General features: G+C 63.3%; 1 protein-coding gene across 4 annotated transcripts in view; it reads right to left on the bottom strand.

The window, feature by feature from the left end:
- The window catches only part of SSBP4 (single stranded DNA binding protein 4), a 46962-nt gene extending 34607 nt beyond the window's left edge, over positions 1 to 12355 (bottom strand). For all 4 annotated transcript variants that reach the window (XM_030540170.1, XM_030540172.1, XM_030540173.1 and 1 more), the window contains exons 1-3: positions 12234 to 12355; positions 1989 to 2061; positions 1162 to 1223 (exon numbers count right to left, since the gene is read on the bottom strand). In XM_030540170.1, coding sequence (XP_030396030.1) covers positions 1162 to 1223; positions 1989 to 2061; positions 12234 to 12289 — 191 coding nt within the window. In that variant the 5' untranslated portion in view covers positions 12290 to 12355. The remainder of the gene's footprint in view (positions 1 to 1161; positions 1224 to 1988; positions 2062 to 12233) is intronic.
- Positions 12356 to 20369: the final 8014 nt, after the last annotated feature.

Genomic DNA, 20369 nt, shown 5'->3' with positions numbered 1-20369 from the left:
ATGTGGGGGGGGGCAGGCTCTGAAGCACGAGACAGCTGGCTGGGCTGCACAGAGAAGACCCTGAATAACCCCGTCCAGCTGGGGCACGAGGGGGGAGGCAGGAGCCCCTCCCCACCTGCATCCTCCCATAAGCACCCCCAGCCAGACACACCCTGGGGCAGCACTCCCCACAGACCCAGGAGTCCATGCCAGGCTGCAGCAGGCATCCCAGCCCCATGCAGCTGGGCTGTCCCAGCATAGAGCTGTGGGGCTGTAGAGCTCTCTGCAGCTCAGAGCCAGCCCTCCCTTGTGGGCCAGGCACAGATTACGCCTCCTGCAGCTGGTGGAGCCAGGCACAGGGCATCTGGCGGCTACTTTGTCATGGTGCAGACAAGCAGGACAGGGCGTGGACAGCTCAGCAGGTGGGGATGGGAGCTCCGTGCCACCAAGCCTAGGCCATCAGAACAGCCCAGAACCAGACCTGGCTCCACACCCAGCCCAGTGAGGCTCCTGGGGAAGGAAAGAGATGAACCCTGAACGTGAGCTCTCCCTGGAGTCCTAAGTCTACCCCCCTTTAACAGAGGAGCTGTGCAGGACAAGACACAATCCTGCCTGGTTTGTCCATCAGGCTCTGGTCTCCTTCGCGCTTCTGTCTGAGCTGCGTGAACTTGGGAGGATCCCGCTGGTCCCAGAACATGGGGGTAGGTCAGGCCCAGGTCTAACGGGATGAAGCCCCGTGGCTGCCTAGGAATGGTGCTTTCTGCCTTTTTGGGGCCAGCCAAATTGTCTCCATATGTGTGAGCCGGGCTTGGTGGGGCCCAGCGCCGGGGGAGCTGGGGTGTTTCCGGGAAGCAGGGGGGGGGGGGGACCAAAAATAAATTCCAGTTGCTCCCGCAGGCTGATGGGAAAAGCAGAGCAGCAGCTTTATGGGGTTCGAGGTGATGAGTGTCAGCGGCAGAGGGAATAGCCAGCAGGGACAGGACCTGGCGGGAGAGGGGACCAGCCCTTCCCCCTCCCCACTCCACTAACAACCCCCCATCCCCTGTTCCACTGACAAGGAGAGGGCAGGGGGCCATCCCCCCCACGCAGAGCCCAGCTGATCCAGGGAACTGCATACCCACCCCATGGCTGTAGCCCAGGGAACAGTGCCCCCCATCCCCCCGAGCTGGGAAGGGCACTTACCACCACCAGGAGTGCAGGAACCCCGGGGGCTCCCCCAGCGTGATGTTCTTCTCCCATCGGATCTGCAAGAGAGGGGGCAGGTCACCCGAGCCGTGTCTGGACAGGGGGCCCCAGCTGGAAATGCAGCAGCATCAGCAGGCACAGACCCCTGCAGCGTTCCAGCCCTGCCCCCCGCAGCGTTCCCGTCTGCTGGCCCCCCAACTCCAGCCTGCAGCCATGGTGTGCAGAAAGCTACCTGCACTGGGTGACTCAGTGCAGGGGTTATTCTAGGGTGAGGGAGGAGAGGGGTCAGGGCTCCGGGCACACTTCCAGCTCCCCGATGGTCTCCAAGGTGTGCTGTCCCTGCAAGCATCCCCCTCCTAGGGCCTGTGCGCTGGGCCAGCCTCACCCAGGAGAGCAGTGGGGGCTGCAGGGCAGGATCGAGGGGCACCGGTTCAGCAATGTGCTCCATCAGGCCCTCACCTTCACCCCAGAGCCGAGAAGCCCCGCAGCCGGCTCCTTGCCCCCAAGACCTTACATGCAGGAATCAACCCAACGTCCTGGCCCTACAGCCCTTCCCTCCATCCACTCCAGCGCATGGGCAGTAGGGCTGCCCCAATGCCCTGCAGTGGCACAGAACCAGATGTGGCAGCACCCAGGTGATGCAGCCTCCGCTGGACCCATCCCCACTACACTCGGGCCTCCCTCTCCCTGCCCCAGCTGCAGACCCTGTATCCCCGCCCCCCTTGGCTGGGAGCCATGCACCTGGGGCACCTCACCAGCCTGGGACTGCCCCCTACAAAGGGCCAATCGAAAGCTCTGGCAGCCAATGGCCACCCTAGTCTTACCTCTGAGAGGAAGGTCTGTGCCGATTTCTGGGCTCCCACATGCAGCAGGTACTCGTACACGTACAACGCCAGCCTGCGCGAGACGAGAGACGCCTCAGTCCCAGGAATGTCCCCCCACCCAGCCCAGATGTTCACAGCCAGACTGACCAGCCTCAGTCAGCCCCACTGTGCTATCTCCACCCCCCAGGCACAGCTCTGCCCATGCAGGACAGGGGCTGTGGGGAGCAGGCCCTGGCAGTCTGTAGCCAGTGCTTCCAGGAGCCCCTGAACACCAAATTCCCCATGGGGAGAGGTTTCCTTCTCTCCTTGCCATGAACAGGGATGTAGACAAAGGCTCCTCCCCAGGCCCAGATCTAGCATTAGCAAGCACCTCCCATTGGGGGAGCCGGTGGGTCAGGCAGCTGCCTCTGGGGTGGAACACGACAGCTGTGCCACACACCGGGCTGGGGCAGGAAGCCAAGTACCCCCTGCCCCACAGAACCAAGCATAGTGTCAGTCTAGCAAGTGCCCATCCCTGTCAGGCCCTGCTAAAGCCAAGGGGAACTGCACGCCCTCCAGGTCCACAGGGCAGAGTCTGACATGCTGGGACCTGTGTCTAGAGCAGACAGCTCAGCTCAGCTGGCGTCATGCCAGGCTCCATGGAGCAGGGAGGATTGGAAAAAGGACTCAGACTAGACCAGTGCCAGCCCATGTGCCCCAGGGGTGCCCGACTCTTGCCCCACAGAGCATGGGGGGGGCTGCAGCTGGGTTACCACCATTAAGATGCAAAAAGTCAGGCACACACTCTCCCCACAAGCCAAGCCCGCTGCACCCCCAACCAACTCCGCAAACCCCTCCCCCGTGTGACTCAAACCCTCTCACGCCCGCGTGGGGCGCTGGCACGTTGGTGGGCAGGCGGCTGCTGTATTTGCAACAGTTTTGATCTGTTATCTCAAGCTGCAGCATCTTTGGCTGGACACAGAAACTGTCACCATTTGCTACCCCAGTGGTGATGATGCAAATTGTTAGACCCATATTCAAAAAAAACCACCCACCACCAACCCAGCAGATTAAATTAATTATTTTTCTGGCAACTGGCAAATCCAGAAAAAACCTGGCCGGGGGTAACCCCAGCTGCAGCAGGAGGGGCAGTGCCCCCAGGATTCACCTGGGGGTCAGGGTATTCATTCTGCAACCAGCATGGCACCCCCAGTGCCATGCGGTGCCCTGGAAGTGACACAGGGAGCACCCCTGGGCACACCCTGTCTGCCACAGGCCCTGACCAGCCCAGTGCCTGCATCCAGGAACAGACCAGCCCACCTGAGGACTCTGGCTGGGAGAGGAGATGGGTCCAGCAGGACGAGACACTGCACAGTTCACAGCGAGCCACGCAGCCCCCCACGACCCCTGGGGCACAAGGCACGGCTGGAACCACAGGGGAAATGCATTTCCTGACAGGGCTGTCCAAGGGAGAGTGGGGCAGCTCCGCCCAGTCCCCCTACACCTTGGGCACTGCCCTGTCCCGCATCATGGGGCCCGCCCAGCCCTGCCACTGGCTCCTGCTTCCCCATCCATTTGCCAGCACTGCAAAGCATCAATTATTCAGAACATCCTGAGCAGGTTGAAATGCTGCGACAATGCAAGAAAATCCGGAGCGTCAACACCACCTGCCTCCCAGACAAAGGCACCGCACGGCTGGGCTGAGCCGCCACAGCAGGGAGCCCAGCAGGCCTTGCAGAGCGGGAGGTACGTGCACGGTGCTCCCCGCACCTTGTCCCCTTCACACACCTCACCCACAACCCCTCTCATCTGGCTCCCTGGGGACAGGTTCCCTCCCTTCCCCTGCCCCAGTGCTGCCCCCACTCAGTAGTGACCCACAAGCCCCAGTTCTCACAGCTGGCCCCTTCTCCGCACCATACCCGCTCGCCCCATCAGTGGAGGGAAGGGGGCAAGGTCTGTTGCACCCCCATGTGGCCCCAGCAGGCCAGACCAGCCAGTTCACACAGACTCACAAGGGCAGGGTGCTGAAGTGTCACCTGGGAGCAGGGGCTGATCCCTCCCCCGCAGCCCTGCCGGGTTTACACAGGGAGCCGGGCAGGGCCCAGCTGCTGAGCTGGTTCAGAGGGGCCAGCGCGCTGGGCTTGCCAGAATCCAGGGTACCCCTGCTCCCCCAGGCAGCCAGACCCTCCAGCCCAAGGGAGGAGCCGCGGGGCTGGGAAGGACATTAGGGGGATGATGAGAGGCGCATATGGAGCTTTCCTAGAGCACCGAGAATTAAACCCCGGGACTGAGAGCGCCTCCCCCGCCCACAGCTGCAGAGCCAGCCCCCTTCCCCCCCCAAGCAGCCAGGGCGGCTCCCACACAAACCAGGAGCCATAAATGAGCGTCCCATGCAGGGCTTGGTCCCCAGGGGCCGCAGGCAGTGAAACCTCATCTGCCCTGGCAACAGCTCCACAAACCCTGGTCTGAGTCCGGCCGGGTGGGGTGTTCCCAGCCAGCCCAGCCACAGGGCCATGCAGAGAAAGAGCAGGAGGGGGGATTAGCAGGGGGATGAGCGGAAACTCAGCCACTTCCCCACCCATGCAACATCCTCCCTGCACTCCCCGGGATCCCCATGAGATGCAGCCAGCTCTGCGGCTGCAGCCAGTGTGCAGGACAACAGGCTCACGGGGCACTGCTGAGCCCACGGGGAGCAGGCGGGGCACCAGTTCTAAGGGCAGCCGGCTATGGGGTGATGAGACTGGGGGGCTCAGATCCCTCAGCCCAGCCCAGCCTGCACCACCAGCACTCGATGGGGGGCTGACATCTAGACACACAGGGGGAGGGGCCTCTTGCTGTCCTCACAGCCCCCTTGGGAGGGCACAGGGGGTACAGAACCTGCCCCCCTATGCCAGGAATGGACCTCCACCCAACACATAGCCAGGAGCCTTTCCCTGTGCCAGGGCTTGAGCCAGGCAGTTCAGCCCCACAGCTCTCAGAACGGGACACGGCCATCACTCCCCTACACTGCTGGCGGCTGGCACAGGCAGGAAGGTGCCCTAGCCACAGGAGGAGCCGAGTTCCAACCAGGGCCCCGCTGGGCACACAGACATGCCATGGGGAAGAGCACAGCACTGGACAGATTCAGAGAGAACCGCTCCGGCTCTGCGCAAGTAACCACCTCCCCCATCAGGGCCCCCCCACAAGCGTTATCGGTGCAGGAGTCCGAGGGGCCCAGCCAGCCTGCTCTGGCACATGGAGCAAAAGGCAGCAGGGCCGGCTGGAGAGCAGCAGCCCAGAGTAGGGGGAGATAGGAGCGTCCCCAGGGCACAGAATTACCCCAGGTCGCTCACGCTGCTGAGCGAGTGCCCACTTGGTGTGGGACACAGCTGTGGCCTGGGCAGCACTGGCACGCCTGCCCACTCAGCTAGCTGGGGATGCACCAGACACTGGGCACAGTTTCCTGGGATCGGCCAGGTGCCCAGCCTGGCCCCCGCCCCCGGTCATGGCTAGCAGCCAGCCAGGCTCAGGATATAACCTGTGGGTCTCCAGAGGGGAAGAGCCCAGCCCAGGTCAGGCCCTGCACAAAAATCCCCCCGTCCATCCATCCTGGCTCCACAGCACAGCCCAGCTGACGCTCCCAGCCAGGCACTGCTCATCCTCTCATGGGAGGGAGCTTTCTGCACACTGACCCCCTGGGCTCCCGCAGTCCTGCCAGGGCCCCCGCCCGGCATACCTGGCAGCCATGATTATAGGTACCACCAGCAGCCCCAGCCCAGCTGGGCACCCAGCCGGGTTACCCCAGCCAGAGGGCCGTGCCTGGAGATCTCCACTCTCTCTGCTGGCTCCATCGGCTCCTGCCCAGCACCCTGGGGGTTAACACCACCACACGCTTCTACCAGTGCCGGGACTTAATGCCACAGGGGGCAGAGGATTAGAACAAGCCAGATGATGCAGGAACGCCAGGCTCAAGGCAACCTCCGTGTGAGGGTAAAGACAGTCAGGATGGCAGAGGAGCTGGGGCACCTGTTTGCTCCAGCTGCTTCCCTGGAGGGGTGGGGGGTTGGAAATGGGACCATCCCACCAATGCAGGGGGGCAGCCCCCCACTGCTGGCAGTGGCAGACCCTGACGGGAGCCGTGCATGTGGCAAGGGCTGAGCTGGCATCGAAGCCAGCTGGGAGGGTGGGGAGCTGGGGATGTCCTGCTTGGCTCCCTGGGAGGAGCAGCTACAGCCCCCCCCCCGGGCGCTAGGCGTTGTACAGATACCTTGGGTGCCAGGAGAGCCTGGGCCCTCCCCCAGCCCTCTATGCTAGCTGCAGACAGCAGTACAGCCGCACCCCAGACAGGATCGCCACACGGCCAGGTTCTCCCAGGGCCCTCCTGCTTCCCTCTGAGCTGTCGCTATGGGGCTCGCAGCCCCGCGGCTAGCAACAGCAGGGCTGTGACAGCAGCTCAATGCATTGGAGGGAGGCTCCACCGCGCCCCAAACCTGATGCTGCAGCTCAAGCAATGGCACCATGGTGCCAGGGCATCCCGGGTGTGCGTGGGGGGCAGGAGCTGAGGGGCTGCGAGCTGGGAGCGTGCCAGCTGGAACAGATGATGCATGGTTTTCTAGCCCAGGACCCAGCTCCCTGCACTCCTACAGGGAGCACATCCTGCGAACCAGTCCCCCTGCCACAGTTTACCTGGCACGTGCCGTGGGCAGTTACGGGGTCTCTGGCCCTGCCATTACCAGAGCACCCAGGGCTGGGCAGCACTGCTCTTCTGGGCACAGTCACTTGCACAGGGCTTCCTGGGACAAGAAGCCCTCAAGGGAATGGACCACGTCTGGGCCAGGAGAGAGAGGAGCAGGAGCACCTTCCCCCTATGCCCCGATGCACAGGCCTGGCCTCTGGAGTTGGGGGAGCCACGGGCTGCACGGCAGAGACCCTTGGGACCCTGGTTTGGGACACTATGGCTCACAGAGCCCGGGAGCAAGCCTGACACCTGAGACCCAAGTAGAGGGGACCCAGTGTAGCCTGAAGTGTCTCTGCAAATCTTTCCTCTTGGAGCCCCCAAGGGACACGTGCATCCTTCCAGTCAGACAGCCCCCGGACACAGAGCCTCTGACAGCAGCCAGCCAGACGCAAACCTCCCCGGAAGGGACGGGGTCAGACACTCCATGGAGCCCCCTGGGGACGCGGCTATGGCTCTGGACATGGAAGGAGCCCAGATACTATGGTGATGGGCGCCAGGATAGACGTCTGGGGGCGGGGAGGCACAATCTGCAACAGCCTGATTTGAAGCATTTTCGCTACACTCAGGGCAGGGCTGGACCTTTTTCTCCGTGTTTGTGCAGCACATAGTACTCTGGGCAAGGCCCTGCAGAGAACCGCCAGTCCGCACTGCCCTGAGACATTGGAAGGGATGTCTCTAGCCCCTGCTTCCCTGGGCCAGATCCTCAGCTGGTGCAAGCAGTGGGCAGGGCGATGCCAGCAGACAATTCGGCCCTCGTGTCATCTTCTCCTCTCCCGGTGCAGCAGCCGGGAACGGACAAACCCCTGCAGAGCCGGTGCCCACACCCAGGCACAGACCCCGGGGCTGGCACCATTCCCCACCTCTGCCGGTCTGACATCAGCAGCTCCACAGCCCCCCCAGGCATGGGGACAGGCGCACTGCCCCCCCAGTGACAGGCAGGCCCTATGGGGACGCTGCTCTGGGCTTTCTCACGGGAGCCTCTTGCTGCAGAGGAGAGAATCAATGCAAACCACATCTCCGACCAGCTGGCAGCACCCTCTGACCCAGTCCCTTCGCCCGGCACCAGGGACACACAAACAGGACAGGAGGAACCCGACTGGCCTCCCATCGAAAGTGAACGGGCACCTCGGTGGGCAGGCAGGGCAGAGTCCCAGGGCCGAAGGAGCCATGGGCACCGAGCTCCCCGCTCTCTCCTGCTTTACTCCACGAAAGGCCAAACTCTCTAGGAAGAAGTTACTGGAGAAAGTGCTGCTGCCACTGCCATCCTCCATCTTCTGAGCAGGCCCCCCCTTCCAGGAAGGCAGCCCCCCCACTCATCCTCTGCATAGAGGGAAGGCTGCAGGAGGGGTCTGGCTGGCACATGAGGGAATGCAACTGGAACAACCTGGGCAGGTGAGGGCAGGGGGGTCCCAGACAGTCTACATGGGGCAGATTCCCAGAGCAATGCTCTGGGGTCTCCAAGAGATCTCGGATGGTGGCACAACCCCCCCCCTCCAGCTTTCCCCCCGCCCGGCTCTTCCCTGCTCCTGCTACTCCAGAGAGCAGCACCTCCCCGAGGCAAGGCTCGGGCTTGGCCCTGTATCTCCTGGCAGGGTTTGGCTCGCTGGCAGGTGTTTGCACTTCAGTGCTAACGCTCCAATGCAAAGTTTTCCTTAAAGCAAAACTAATGACCCCAAAGCCAACAGCCCAGGGCTCCCTGCAGTAACCCACCAGCACCGGGAGGCCCAAGTCCCCGAGCTGACCCACAGAACCCACATGGCAAAGCCAGTTGTCCCCACTCCCCCAAGTGCAGTGTATCCCCACAGGCTGCCATGCCCCCTCCGGGGCCTCTCTTCCAGCTCAGCCTCCTAAGGGTCCATGTCTAGCTGGCGCCTGCCAGCCTCTCTGCCCCTGCTCCAGGACGTCCCTCCCAGGTTCAATTCCCCCCTGCCCCATCTCCAGCCCCAGGCCAGGGCTGCCTGCTGCAAGTCCTACCCCCTGCTCTGGATCCTCCCTCCAGCACCAGTCCCTAGTCCCTGGGCTCCTCCCAGCGACCCCCACTCTAGCCTGCTGCAAGGGGGCTTCATCCCCACCGGGCTCCATTCACCAGGGAGCCCTGCCCCGGCTCCACCGTTTCAGGCTTGGCTTCCCGCAGCCAGGCGCAATCACCTCCGTTCCCAGGAGCGGCTGCACTAGCTCCTGCAACTCCCCAGAGGTTCCCCAGCTCCAGTCTGGCTTCACCGACCGTATTCTTCACTTCGCAGTCTCCCCAACAGCTCCCTGGTCCCCCTCACCTCTGCCATGCCTGCTTGGCCCTGGCCTCCAGGGATCAGGTGCCCCCTTTAGAGCTCAGCTGGGAGACAGATGCAGTCACAGGTGCACTGGCCTCGTCCTCCTATGACAGCTACGACGACAAGGAAGTGCATGCAGGCTCAGCCCTTACTGGCAACCCTACAATAACAAACTTATGTGCACACGTGTTGGAGGAAAACCAATGCCAGTGAGTCGGAGCTGAGATCCCAGCTTCTCAGCCATCACCAGCCGAGCCCAGAAAACAACAGGAACAGTCACTGGCGATCATCAGCACAGGGCCTGGTTGGGACTGGCCCCCTACGGGCAGCACTCCCCACCCGCTCCTGCCTCCTTCCCTACGAAACACCCCTCCCCCCCAGATCTTCACTCTCCTCCTGCCACGCCAGGTAAAGCAGAAAGGTGATAGACGACACCCAAAGCCCCTGGCATCTCTCTCCTCATCCTCATCCTCCTCCTCCACAGCAGCTCCCAGCTCTGCCCAACCCAGGTGCCCACGGGGCCAGGCTGACCTAAACTAGCAGCACCAGCTGTCCTCACCAGGCAGGCAGGAGCACTGGCAGTGCCAGCGCAGACACAGCAGGGGCACTGCACGGGGGGGGGGGGGGAGCGGGTCCAGATGCCCCTGTCCAGGAGCCTGGAAGCAGCTGGCATGGGCCACACACAGCCAGCCAGCTCTAAACTCCAGCCCAGAGACAAGAAGACCAGGGCTCCCAGCCAGCAAATTGCAGGGGGGGCGAGGGGAGCAGGCCCTCCCCCCCGAGAGGAAGACGATGGCCCGAATCCTGCAGTGAGTAAACTTGCTTGAGTAGCTGCACTGACTCCAATGCAGTCACCCCGTGCGGAGCCCAGCCAGCCGGGTGCACGGACTGCCTCACCCCCTCCCTCCTGAGTTCCTAAACCCGGCCAGGGCCTGGAACCACAGGCCCTGCGGCTCCTGGAGCAGGTCACTGACTCTTCTAGCCATTCCCTCCCCCCAGCCAGTTGGGCCCCCACATCTCACAACCCCCAGCACCGCTGAGCCAGCCGGCAATCCCCCCCAACTCCCAGAATGGTCATGTCACGGGACAGACCCTCTCCCCTGGGCTCCAGATACAAGTCAGGGACATTTCAATGGGCCAGGCTGGGGCTGGTCCCTCGGCCCCCCTGGCCTGGCATCGCCTGGGGAAAGGGGGCAGAATAGGGTCTTGCACTGACCCGCCAGGGAGAGGTGGTGACAAACGGACAAGCACAGGGCAGGCAGATGGACAGACAGACGCAGACAGGCAAAGAGCCCCCCCCGCTGACGGCTGTGTTTGTAGGAGGTGCGTCTCCGGCTCTCAAGGAGCCGCTTTCATGAATGAGCGAGTGACAGCGCAGCAGCCACTAAGATGCTGCTCACCTGGATCCCGAGTCAGCGCGGCTGCCTCAATGGGACCGACCGGCGCCAAAGGCAGGTCGAGCATCAGGCTCACGCGAGTGACTCAGCCCGGGCCCAGCTCCTCTGCCTGCTCTGCTCTCTGTACCCCCAGGAGAGGAGAGGTGAGGCAAGGCTCTGAGCCAGGACAGCCCCAGAATCAAAGTGAGGGGAACTGTCCGGACTCTGTTCTAATACCAGCACCTGCCCTGGCACCACGGGGGGGAGCAGCTCGGTCCTGGGGTTCCCTTGTCCAGCCTTTTCCCTGCTCCTGCAACAGCCCCAACGTTTCCTAAAGCAAACGCTCCAGCCGTGCACCCCCTCCTCTGTCCCAGCACCCGCAGCCTTCCTGGCCCCATCACAGCAGCAGCGAATGAGCCTCTGGCCCCTGGATCAGACACACACAGAGCCACTGGCGGAGACAGGCCTCTTCCTGCGGGAACCCCCGTGCTCCCGACTGACGCCCACCAACCCGGGAAAGCTCCAGGGGCAGGCACCCAGGGGCCGTCTGGTCCCAAGGCTGCGGTGTCTTCCTTCCGTGGCTGAAACATCACCCCAAGTCCCCCTGAAAGGGCCCGGCGTGGGGGGGGGGGGTACCAATCCCCTCCAGGGTCTCTGGCTGGTTCCTCACTCTCTGGTCCCAGTGCCAGTCTCGGTAGGAAGAGGTTCAGCCTCCGCTCCCTGCGGGATCCCGTGTCTGCCTGACAGCGAAGGGCTCAGGCTGTGCACGGAGCCAAAGGGCCTGTTGCAGTCAGGCACGATGGCCGTGATGGGCCGGCCGCGGCACGGACGCAAAGCCCCCACTGGGAGCTGCCCCGGGGCAGAGGCTGGGGGGGGGGGCTCGCCACAGAGTAACTGCCCCCCAGGGGAAAATCTGTTTGCACATGGTGAGGCATTGCACCTCCCCCAGACCCTAGCACCTCCCCCAGACCCAACACCCGCTAAGCTGGCACTTTTTACCCCCCCATCACACTGAGCACCCCCCACTGCCCTGTACCCCCATTGCACACGTGCCCAGCCACAGCTCTGCCGCAGGACGGGGTACGGGGCAACCTGCTGCCCCGGCTGGCAGCGGCCAGGCGGGCTGAGAAGCGCAGAGCAGCGGTTTCCTCCTGGCCAGGACCCTTAGCCCAGATCCCAGCAGGGCTGGGACTGGCTCCTCCGGCACCCCGACAGGATCAACACCTGCTACCAGCAGCAGCACAGGGGCCCCGCCTGGCCCTCAGCCCCGGCCAGCAGCGAATTGCGGGACCGGCTCCTGACACCCCCCGCCCCGCTCCCGGAGACCCCAGGCACAGCCCCGGCCGGGGCCAGGCGCTCCTCGCGGGGAGGGGACCCGGGGAGCCGAGCCGCGGAAGTCACCCAAGAGGCGGCCGTTCGCAGCCCCCCGCCTGGCTCCGGGCTGGGCGCCGCCTCCCCGGGCCCGCGGAGCCGCTCTCCGAGCCGAGCCCCGGCCCCGTTCAGAGCCGCCAAGCGCGCACCGGGCACCCCAAGCCGAGTCCCCGCAGGGACCGTCCGGCTCCGGCCCCCGACTCCGCTCCCCCCGCCGGGCGCCCCGGCGCCCCCCCAAGAGCGCAAAGTTGGCGGGGCGAAGTTGAGACGCTTCGAGCCGGCTGCAGCCCCCGAGTTTCCCCGTCCGCGGCGGTCCCCAGCCCCGGCCCCGGTCCCGGTCCCGGCCCCGGCCCCGCAGGGGGCCACACGCCGCCCCCAGCCCGGGCAGAGCGGAGCGGGGGCTGCCCGCTGCGCCCCCATGTGCGGGCCCCACTCCGGCCCGACCCGCCCGGCAAGCGTCCCGCGTGGAGCCCCCCCGGGGCGGGGAACGGGACCCACGCGGCCCCCCGCTGCCGGCCCACGCCGGACTCACTTCTCCCGGGCCTGGCTGTCCGAGGGCACGGCGGAGCCCTTCCCCTTGGCGTACATGCTGCGGCCGGGTTCGCCTGTGCACGCCCGTCAGCGAGCGCGGCCGGCGCAGCGCCCCATCGCCACGGCCACCCCGCCGGCCCCGGCCCGGAGCAGCGGCCGCAAACCCGGCAGCGGCGCTCGGGCGGGGGAGCTTGAAACCGCCGCGCAGGCACCGGGCGAAGGGGGCTCGCTCGCCCTCGCGCGCTCTCTCTCTTCTCTGTTGGCTGTTCCAGGAACGGCACCACCTCCCCTGCTCCGGCTCAGCTCTTAAAAGGGCAACGCCGGGGCTGGAGCGGGGAGTTCTGCACTCGCGCACGTTCCCGCCGCCTCCCACCCCACCGTGACACCCACCGGCCTGGCGCCCCCCTCGATCACCCCCATTCACCCGCACCACGCTGACACGTGCTTCCTCCTGCCTCAGACTCTGCCCAGGGCTAACATGGGCAGCCCAGCATAGTACCGCCAGCACCCCGCTGCCTGCTCCCAGCGCCCCCTCTGCCAGCACCCAGCACCCCCTGCCAGGGCCCAGCAACCTGCACCCAGAACCCCCTGCTAGCACCCAGCAACCTGCACCCCCTGCCAGCGCCCAACAACCTGCACCCCTTGCCAGCACCCCGCTGCCTGCACCCAGCACCCCCTGCCTGCACCCAGCACCCCCTGCCAGTGCCCAGCAACCTGCACCCAGAACCCCCTGCTAGCATCTAGCAATCTGCACCCAGCACCCCCCTGCCAGCACCCTACACAGTCCTTTCAGCATCCAGCAACCTGCACCCCATACCCAGCACCCCCTGCCAGCACCCAGAAACCTGCACCCAGCACCCCACTGCCAGCACCCTGCACAGTCCTCTCAGCACCCAGCACCCCCTGCCAGCACCCAGCAACCTGCACCCGGACACCTAGTGCTCCCACCACCCCACACCCAGCACCCCCCTGCCAGCACCCTGCACAGTGCTCTCAGCATCCAGCAACCTGCGCCCAACACCCCATGCCAGCACCTCACCCAGTGCTCCCACCACCCCACACTCACCACCCCACTGCCAACACCCAGCAACCTGCACCTAGCACTCCCCAGCCAGCACCCTGCACAGTGCTCTCAGCACCCAGCAACCTGCACCCAGCACCCCACTGCCAGCACCTCACCCAGCATGCCCAGTGCTCCCACCACCCCACTGCCAGCCCTGGACACTGCTTTCTGCCACCCCCCCTCTTGCTGTTTGTCCCTCATGCTGGGAAACCATTTCAGGACCAGCTAGGCTGGGAAGGGTCAGAGGAGTAGCCGTGTTAGTCTGGATCTGTAAAAAGTGACAGAGTCCTGTGGCACCTTACGGACTAACAGACGTATTGGAGCATGAGCTTTCATGGGTGAATACCCACTTAGAAGAAAATTCCTTCATTGTTTCCACTTTATCTGGAGATGCCCCATGGGTATTTTCACCCAGCAGCTCCTGTGTGCGCAGATTGCTGGGTCTAGTGGCTCTGGCTTTGAAGGAAGAAGAAACTGCTAGTCTGTTTCTGCTTCCTGCGTGACTGGCACATCTGGGTGCTAACGCAGGGGAGTGCACATGTCCAGGGCTCCCCTGGACAGGACATGGAGGCTCGGCTGAGAGGAACGCTGCCCCTCCTCGGGGTGCAGGGAGCCCGGCTGGGAGAGATTTCGGGACTCTCAGAATATCGTGGAAACCACTTGCTGGGAACAGATGTGCCAAGGGGCTGTGTTTCAAAGTCCCCTGCCCTCAGGGTCAGTCACCACTGACCCCCACAGGCTGTGTCCAGGCCAGTCGTCCCTGTCCAGCAGCCAGACTGCACCTCCAGCAGCAGCGCTGCTTGGCCTCTGGCTGGGGCCCGGCGCAGCCAAGTGGGTGAAAAGGCAAATCCTGCAGCAGCCACCTCCTGCAGCCCCAGTGCCCTCCGCCTGCGGCCCCTCTCAGGAGGCCGAGTTGCATTCACAGGCTGGGAATCAGAAGGGAGGCCACACTCCGGGACCTCCCTGCTCTCACTGGGGGTTTTGGCACATGGCACCTCATGCCTCGAGTAGGTTGCCAGCAGCCTGGAGCTAAGGGCCCAGCCAAAGCTGTGGCCGGCCCATTGGCCTCCCTGCTCCCTGTGGCCCAGGCCCCACTAGAGGAGGATGGAGGGGAGGAGATGCTGAGCGGGGCCCAGGGCGCATTGTGTGGAAAGTCAGAGCACTTCTCCGTGGGCAGAGTGGGATCCCCATCTCCCCTGGAGACGGGGCAGAACAGGATCCCCAGGGAGATGGGGGAGGGGCAATTATATCTGGGCTCTTGTGCTGCCCCCTCTCACCCCAGTGTCTCAGCACTGGGATACAACGTCTCTGTTGCTGTGCCAGGGGCTGCCAGTTCAAGGGGGCTCGTGAGCTCAGTGTATGGGTGCCAGTCGGCTGTCAGCAGAGGAGGCGACGGTTCCTGTTCCCCTGCGGGTTGGCTCCAGCCCCAGGCCCCAAGCCAAGCACTCCCACCCCATGCTGTGCAGCAGATGCCCACTCATTCCCCACCCCACCCCGGTCTCTCTCTCCGTGAATTGCACATGGGAACCTGGTGCTGGCCTGGCTGCCCTGAAGATGGAGGAGGGCACAGGCCTTGCCCCTACCTGGCTGAGGTTCCAGCTCCCTGCCCTTCCAACCCCGATTCTGCTGAACTGGTCACTGGGGCCAGGGGAATGAGCACTTTGTAATCAGATGCCACAGTTCAACACCTTGCCCCCTCTCCCGAGCCCTTGGAGCCATGGCTGCTTGGCAAACTGCCCTGGTGAAGCCCTCATGCTTACACCCCACCGAGCAGCCCCCCAGCCAGAGAGGAGCATCCCGCAGCCCTGAAATCCCAAGAGGGGAGCTGACTGGCTCAGCCGCAAGCCAAGCCCATAAAGACAGAGGTGCTGGGGTGACGCTGCCCAGGGCTTTGGGAGAATGAGCAGAGGAGGTTTCCGGGTGCAGGGAACCCACGGCGAGGAGTGCCCCTGTCACAGCTGCTGCAGGGCCAGGAGGGGGCGCTCATGCACTGGGGTTCTTCCTCACAAGCCCCAGAATGAGGCTGGAGTCTCTTACCTTTTCCCTGGTGCTGGGTTTTTGGAGCAGGGTTGTGCAGAAACCTGGGCCTGACCCACTCCCACAGAGTGAGGGGTGGGGGGACTAGAGTCGTGTGACCCAAACCTCCCTCTGCAGTGGGCCTGGCCAGAGCTCAGCCGCTCGGGGAGTCAGGAGCCGGCTCTGGGCTTTGCTTGGCCCCATCTCGGCTCAGCTTAGACCCCTGCACATTCCCCCAAATCACAACGTCACCGTGAAACTATCCAGCGTTGACAAACCTCCGCGGTGCAAGGGAAACACATCTTGTCAGCCGCATGCCGGGCAGCTCTAGTGAACGCCCAGGAATGTCTGGGGCCCAGGCCTGTGATCTGACCATTAGTCCCTGCTCTTCTCTAAACTCTGGGTCAGGCAAGCTGTGCTGGAGCTGCCTGCACATCCCTGGGCACCCGGCTCTGCTCTGTTACATTGGGAAATCCAGAGTTGCTCTGCTGAATTCAGTGAGCTGCCACTGGCCGGCAGGAGAGCAGATCCGGGGAACCCTCCCCCCCAGTTCTGTGGCTGGGGGGCAGTCCATGGAACTGAGTGGTGGGGAGGAAGCCACAGCCATTCGAGAGGTCTGGCTGGGCTTGGAGCTGTCTCCTGCGCTCTGCAGACAGCTTTGGCTCTGGAGCTGAGACAGGCTGGCGCAGAAGGGCTGAGGGAGCACTGTAGAGGGATGGTGACCCCAGGGCTGAAGATGCCCAGGTTAGCGCTGTCCCTGGGGGAGAGGTGCCCCCCACCCCGAAGCTAAGGGCCCAGTTTGGCTCTCAGGAACTCCATGGAGATCCACAGTTATACCGAGGCGAGATTTCCCCGAGAGCCCAGCGAGTCTCCTTTGGTCAGCTGGGCGGTGTCCCCGCTGCCGGCCAGGTGTGTTTGGACGTGGGAAGAACCAAGGAAATAAAGGGTGATTTCCTTTTTTCCTCCCCATTCATAAACCGCAATGTGATGCATACGAGGGGATGATTGTTCCCTGTAGTAACACAGGATTAATAACCTGCCGAACTAGCCATTCTGGGCCAGCTTTGCCAGTGAACGGCAACGATGCTTCATGCAGAACCCACGTTTGCAATCCCTGTGGGAGGGGCCCCAGAGAACGAAGGGCCCGGTTCATGCAGACGGCAGGTCAGCACGGCTGGGCTCAGCTCTCTGCATGCTGGGCCCCTGAGCCTTCTCCTTTCAGTCCCCCAGGAGACTCCGTGTACAGCTCTGCCCCCACTGAGGTGCCTTGTGGGCCTGTTCAAATCGAACTCAGAAGCACATTTGATTTAGAAACTCTTCTGCCTTCCCTCAGAACCAGGCTGCTGGGGCTGGCACGTTCCTCTCCCCCATGTTCTGTGCAACCAGGGCCCCGGGTCTCCGAAGAGCTTTCCAGCTCCCACCCTTGTTCCAATGCTCTCGGTGACATCGCAGAGCCAGTGATGATGTCACCGGATGAGGTCATCAGAGAGGAAAAGCAGTAGGAGCGGGTGACTCACGGAGAAGCAAAGATCCTGTTTCCACAAACTGATAAAGAACAGGGGAGCAGGACGTCAGAACCTGCTGCTGTGGCTGTTACGCACACAGAGAAGAGAAGTGTTGTTGTCTGACAGAGCCCTGCAGAATTCGACTGGCCTTGGCAGTGTGTGTGTGTGTGTGTGTGTGTGTGTGTGTGTGTGTGTGTGTGTGTGTGTGTGTGTTTCCATAATTATTTGTTTGCACATGCAGGTAAAAGACCTTCTGTTTCTCATTATTCCCATTTCCCCGGGAAGGGCGGCCAAGCAGACTTTGTGCCTGGGCTGATGAGCACTGACGGCTGTTTTGCAAGGCTGCCCTAGGCAGGGGATTTTCCAGGCTCTGCTCTGTCCCCACAAGCTGCAAGTGCCAGCCACTCTTCAATGGGCCTTCAGCACAGAAAGAAACACCAGAGCTTTTTGGAAACGTGCCAGGCACTTTTCAGCACCTTTAAAGTCCAATTTTTAGTCATTTAATCTGTTTCCTCCTCCTGGTGCTCTGGGCAACCAAGCCCCTAGCCAATGTGCAGAACCCGTCCCCATGCATAGGAGCAACATGCAACTCAGCCTGCTCCTGCAGCCTGTGTGTGCAAGCCACACGCCAGGACCCACAGCGCCCCCCCCTCCCCCACGCACACACACTGATCAGCACAACCGGCCCAGCAGGCACCAGCGACCTTCTGTCAGCACAGTGCATCAGCAGCCCCCTAGCAACCTGTGGGTGCAACCCCATAGCCACACAACCTGCAATAATAAACACGGCATGCACAAACCCTACGAAAACACAGCCCCTTCGCTGATACGCCAGCGAGGGAAATAACCCCCCTAAGAAGAGATTTCCTGGCCAAGTTGCCATGTAGAAAGCTCACTGAAAGAGAATTGGCTTGAAGACTGAGTAACCTCCCCGCCCCGTGCACACTCCTCCTTTCTTCTCTGCACCAGGGTGATGGGGAAAGGAGGAGAGCCATGGCCCATCTTCCTATCCAGCATCTTCAGCCTGGGGACAGCACGGGTGCTGTGTGACAGTGAACTGTGCAGCAGCTGTGATCCTGGCCAGCCTGCAGTGCCCCACCCAGGGAAGTCGGATTCATAGGTGCTCTGGGCAGAAGGGACTGCTGTAACCACCTGGTCTGAGCTGTCTTCTGTTGTGTCCTCTGGTAACAGAAGTGCCACCCTCCTGGCAGCTCTGCCTCAGTTTCCCCACATTGTCAGCCCATCAGATACATCTGAAGAAGTGGGTTTTTTACCCACGAAAGCTTACGCCCAAATAAATCTGTTAGTCTTTAAGGTGCCACCGGACTCCTGGTTGTCATTGTTGGCCCAGTGAGTTCAGCCCTTGCCCAGGTGACGGGCCAATGCCAAAAGAAGGATAAAATGAGGGAATCCTCGGCCCAGCCTGGCTGCGCCTCTAGTCCCTTTTCCAGCAGGCCGGAGCCCACTGCTCCAGCGTGATTCAGTGCCTGGGCTTCAGTCAAACCAAAGACCCCCACTCTGGGCTGGCCTGAGTCCCCAGACAGCTCCTGGCCCCACTAAGAGCAGCCTGTCTGCCCCCTGCCCCCAGCCGGCCGCACCGCCTGGGCTTCCCTCTGTCTTCGGCCACCCACCCCCCGGCGCAGGCGCAGTGAGCAGGAGGGGGGTGAGCCCCTGGCTGCTCCATAACCCCGTCCTGGCCAGCACAGGGTTTGGACAGCCAGTCGCAGCCCTGCTTGGAGGAATGTGACCTGCCCTGTGCGGCATGGCCCCCTCCGGGAGCCTGCTGCATTTGGGCTGCCCGGCTGTGCTGAGGGCACATGGGTGAGGGCACTCAACAGCCAGAGCAGGAGGCTCCCGTTCTCAGGCTTTGACCTTGCAGAGCGTAGGGAGCAGGGGGCAGTGTGGGAGTGCCCAGGGGGGCAGGGAAGGGTGGGACCCCCAGCGGGGGGCTGGAGGAGGCAGGCGCTGGGGCTGGCAGCCAGCTGAGGTCGGTATGAAGGCCAGGGGCTGTGACGGGGTTGGAGCTGTGGGGACGTTGTGTGGGAGGGTCTGGCGGGGGGGCAGGAGAGCTCTGGCTTGGCACTGGGAGGTTGCTGGTCTGAAGCCAGCTTGGCTGCTCAGAGCTGCCTATTGCTCAGCGTCAGCCGGTGACTCAGCACCTGCCTGCCGCCAGGCTGACGGCTCCCCAAACGCCTCCTCAGTGACCGCCACTCTCCCCAGGCCGTTAGGGGGGAGGGGGCTGGCAAGGCCATGGTGCTCCCCCATTCTGTGCATCATGTCGGCTGCTCTGTGCCCAGCCCCCAGGCTCCATCTGCCCTCCGCAGGGTATAGCACAGTATGCTGCCCTCCACTCCACAGAGCGTGCTGGCACTGATGGGGTTAATCGCCCCCCCAACACCTGTCAACGTGTTCGCATGGCCCCACCAGGCAGGCGACAGGCCCCAAATCTCCCGCTGAGCCATGTCTCCAGCAGGATGGAGGGAGAAGTGCCTGGGCCTTCCCTGCCATGCCCGCTGATGCCCCCCACCTACCCCCCACTAATGCCCCCTCCAACGTCCATCGCCCATCTGTGACACACCTGCTAATGCCGCTTGCCTGCCCACCGTGCCCAGTGACGCCCCTCGCCCACCGCCTTCGAGGGCAGAATAACATGCAGGCGGCTGGATTCTCGAGGAGCCAGAGCACCACCTTGTGTCGGTTCTGGAAGCTACTGGTCTGTACACCTGCCCCCCGGGGGCTGTTCCCACCCTCACCCTCATTGAGCATTTAGCACTCCCGGGTTCCCAGAGCCACCTGCCCTGTGGGCTCCCGGGAGCTGGGCCTGCGGCTGGGCTCCCCAGCCAGCTCCCTGCATGTGAGGGTGTGAACCAGAGGAAGCAGGAGAGTGGGGAGGCTTCCCAGCTGCCTTCCCCCAGCAATGCGCCCCTCTGGGTGGTGCAGGGAGTGTTTTAGCTGGGGTGTCTTCATTCCTTTTTATTGCAGCTTAAGCAGTGGCTGAACAGCGCATGACCTCGCTCTCGCCTCGCGCACCTGCTCCAAGCACCCCAGGTGTGCGGCTCAGTTACCAGCCTGGCGCCCAGGCGCTAATGAGCTGCAGGCAGATATTCCTCCACAATATGATTTATGCTGCTAAATTTGTATTTGAGACGGTATCTGTCACCCAGTGCTGCAGCTGTGCAAAGGCACACACCTGCACACATCTGCACAAGCGAGGGCCCAGCGCTGGCGGGTCTGGCGGGACCCATCGAACCCACAGAGCTGGCCCAGGCTCAGTTACACCAACTGTCATTGGGGCAATTGGACACATGCCTGGGCATTATGGGATGTCTCATGCCTGCCTTTCTCCCCTCCCCTACCCTCTGCAGCCCAGAGGGGGATCCCAGCTGGAGGTGAATGGGGACGTGCCAGGGATGGGAGCTGCCCCCAGTCAGTGGGAGACAGCGGGTCTGTGCCCCTCGTGCCCTCCATGTTCAGCCAGGAGTCCCAGGCCATAGCTGTCAGTTCCCAGATGTGCCACCTCTGCTGTGTCCTGTGGGAACCTCCAACCCACCAG

The sequence above is a fragment of the Gopherus evgoodei genome, chromosome 22 (genome assembly GCF_007399415.2).
Source record: "Gopherus evgoodei ecotype Sinaloan lineage chromosome 22, rGopEvg1_v1.p, whole genome shotgun sequence".
NCBI lineage: Eukaryota > Metazoa > Chordata > Testudines > Testudinidae > Gopherus > Gopherus evgoodei.
The sequence above is the reverse complement of the archived record's forward strand: the minus strand, read 5'-3'. Positions and strand labels throughout refer to the sequence as shown.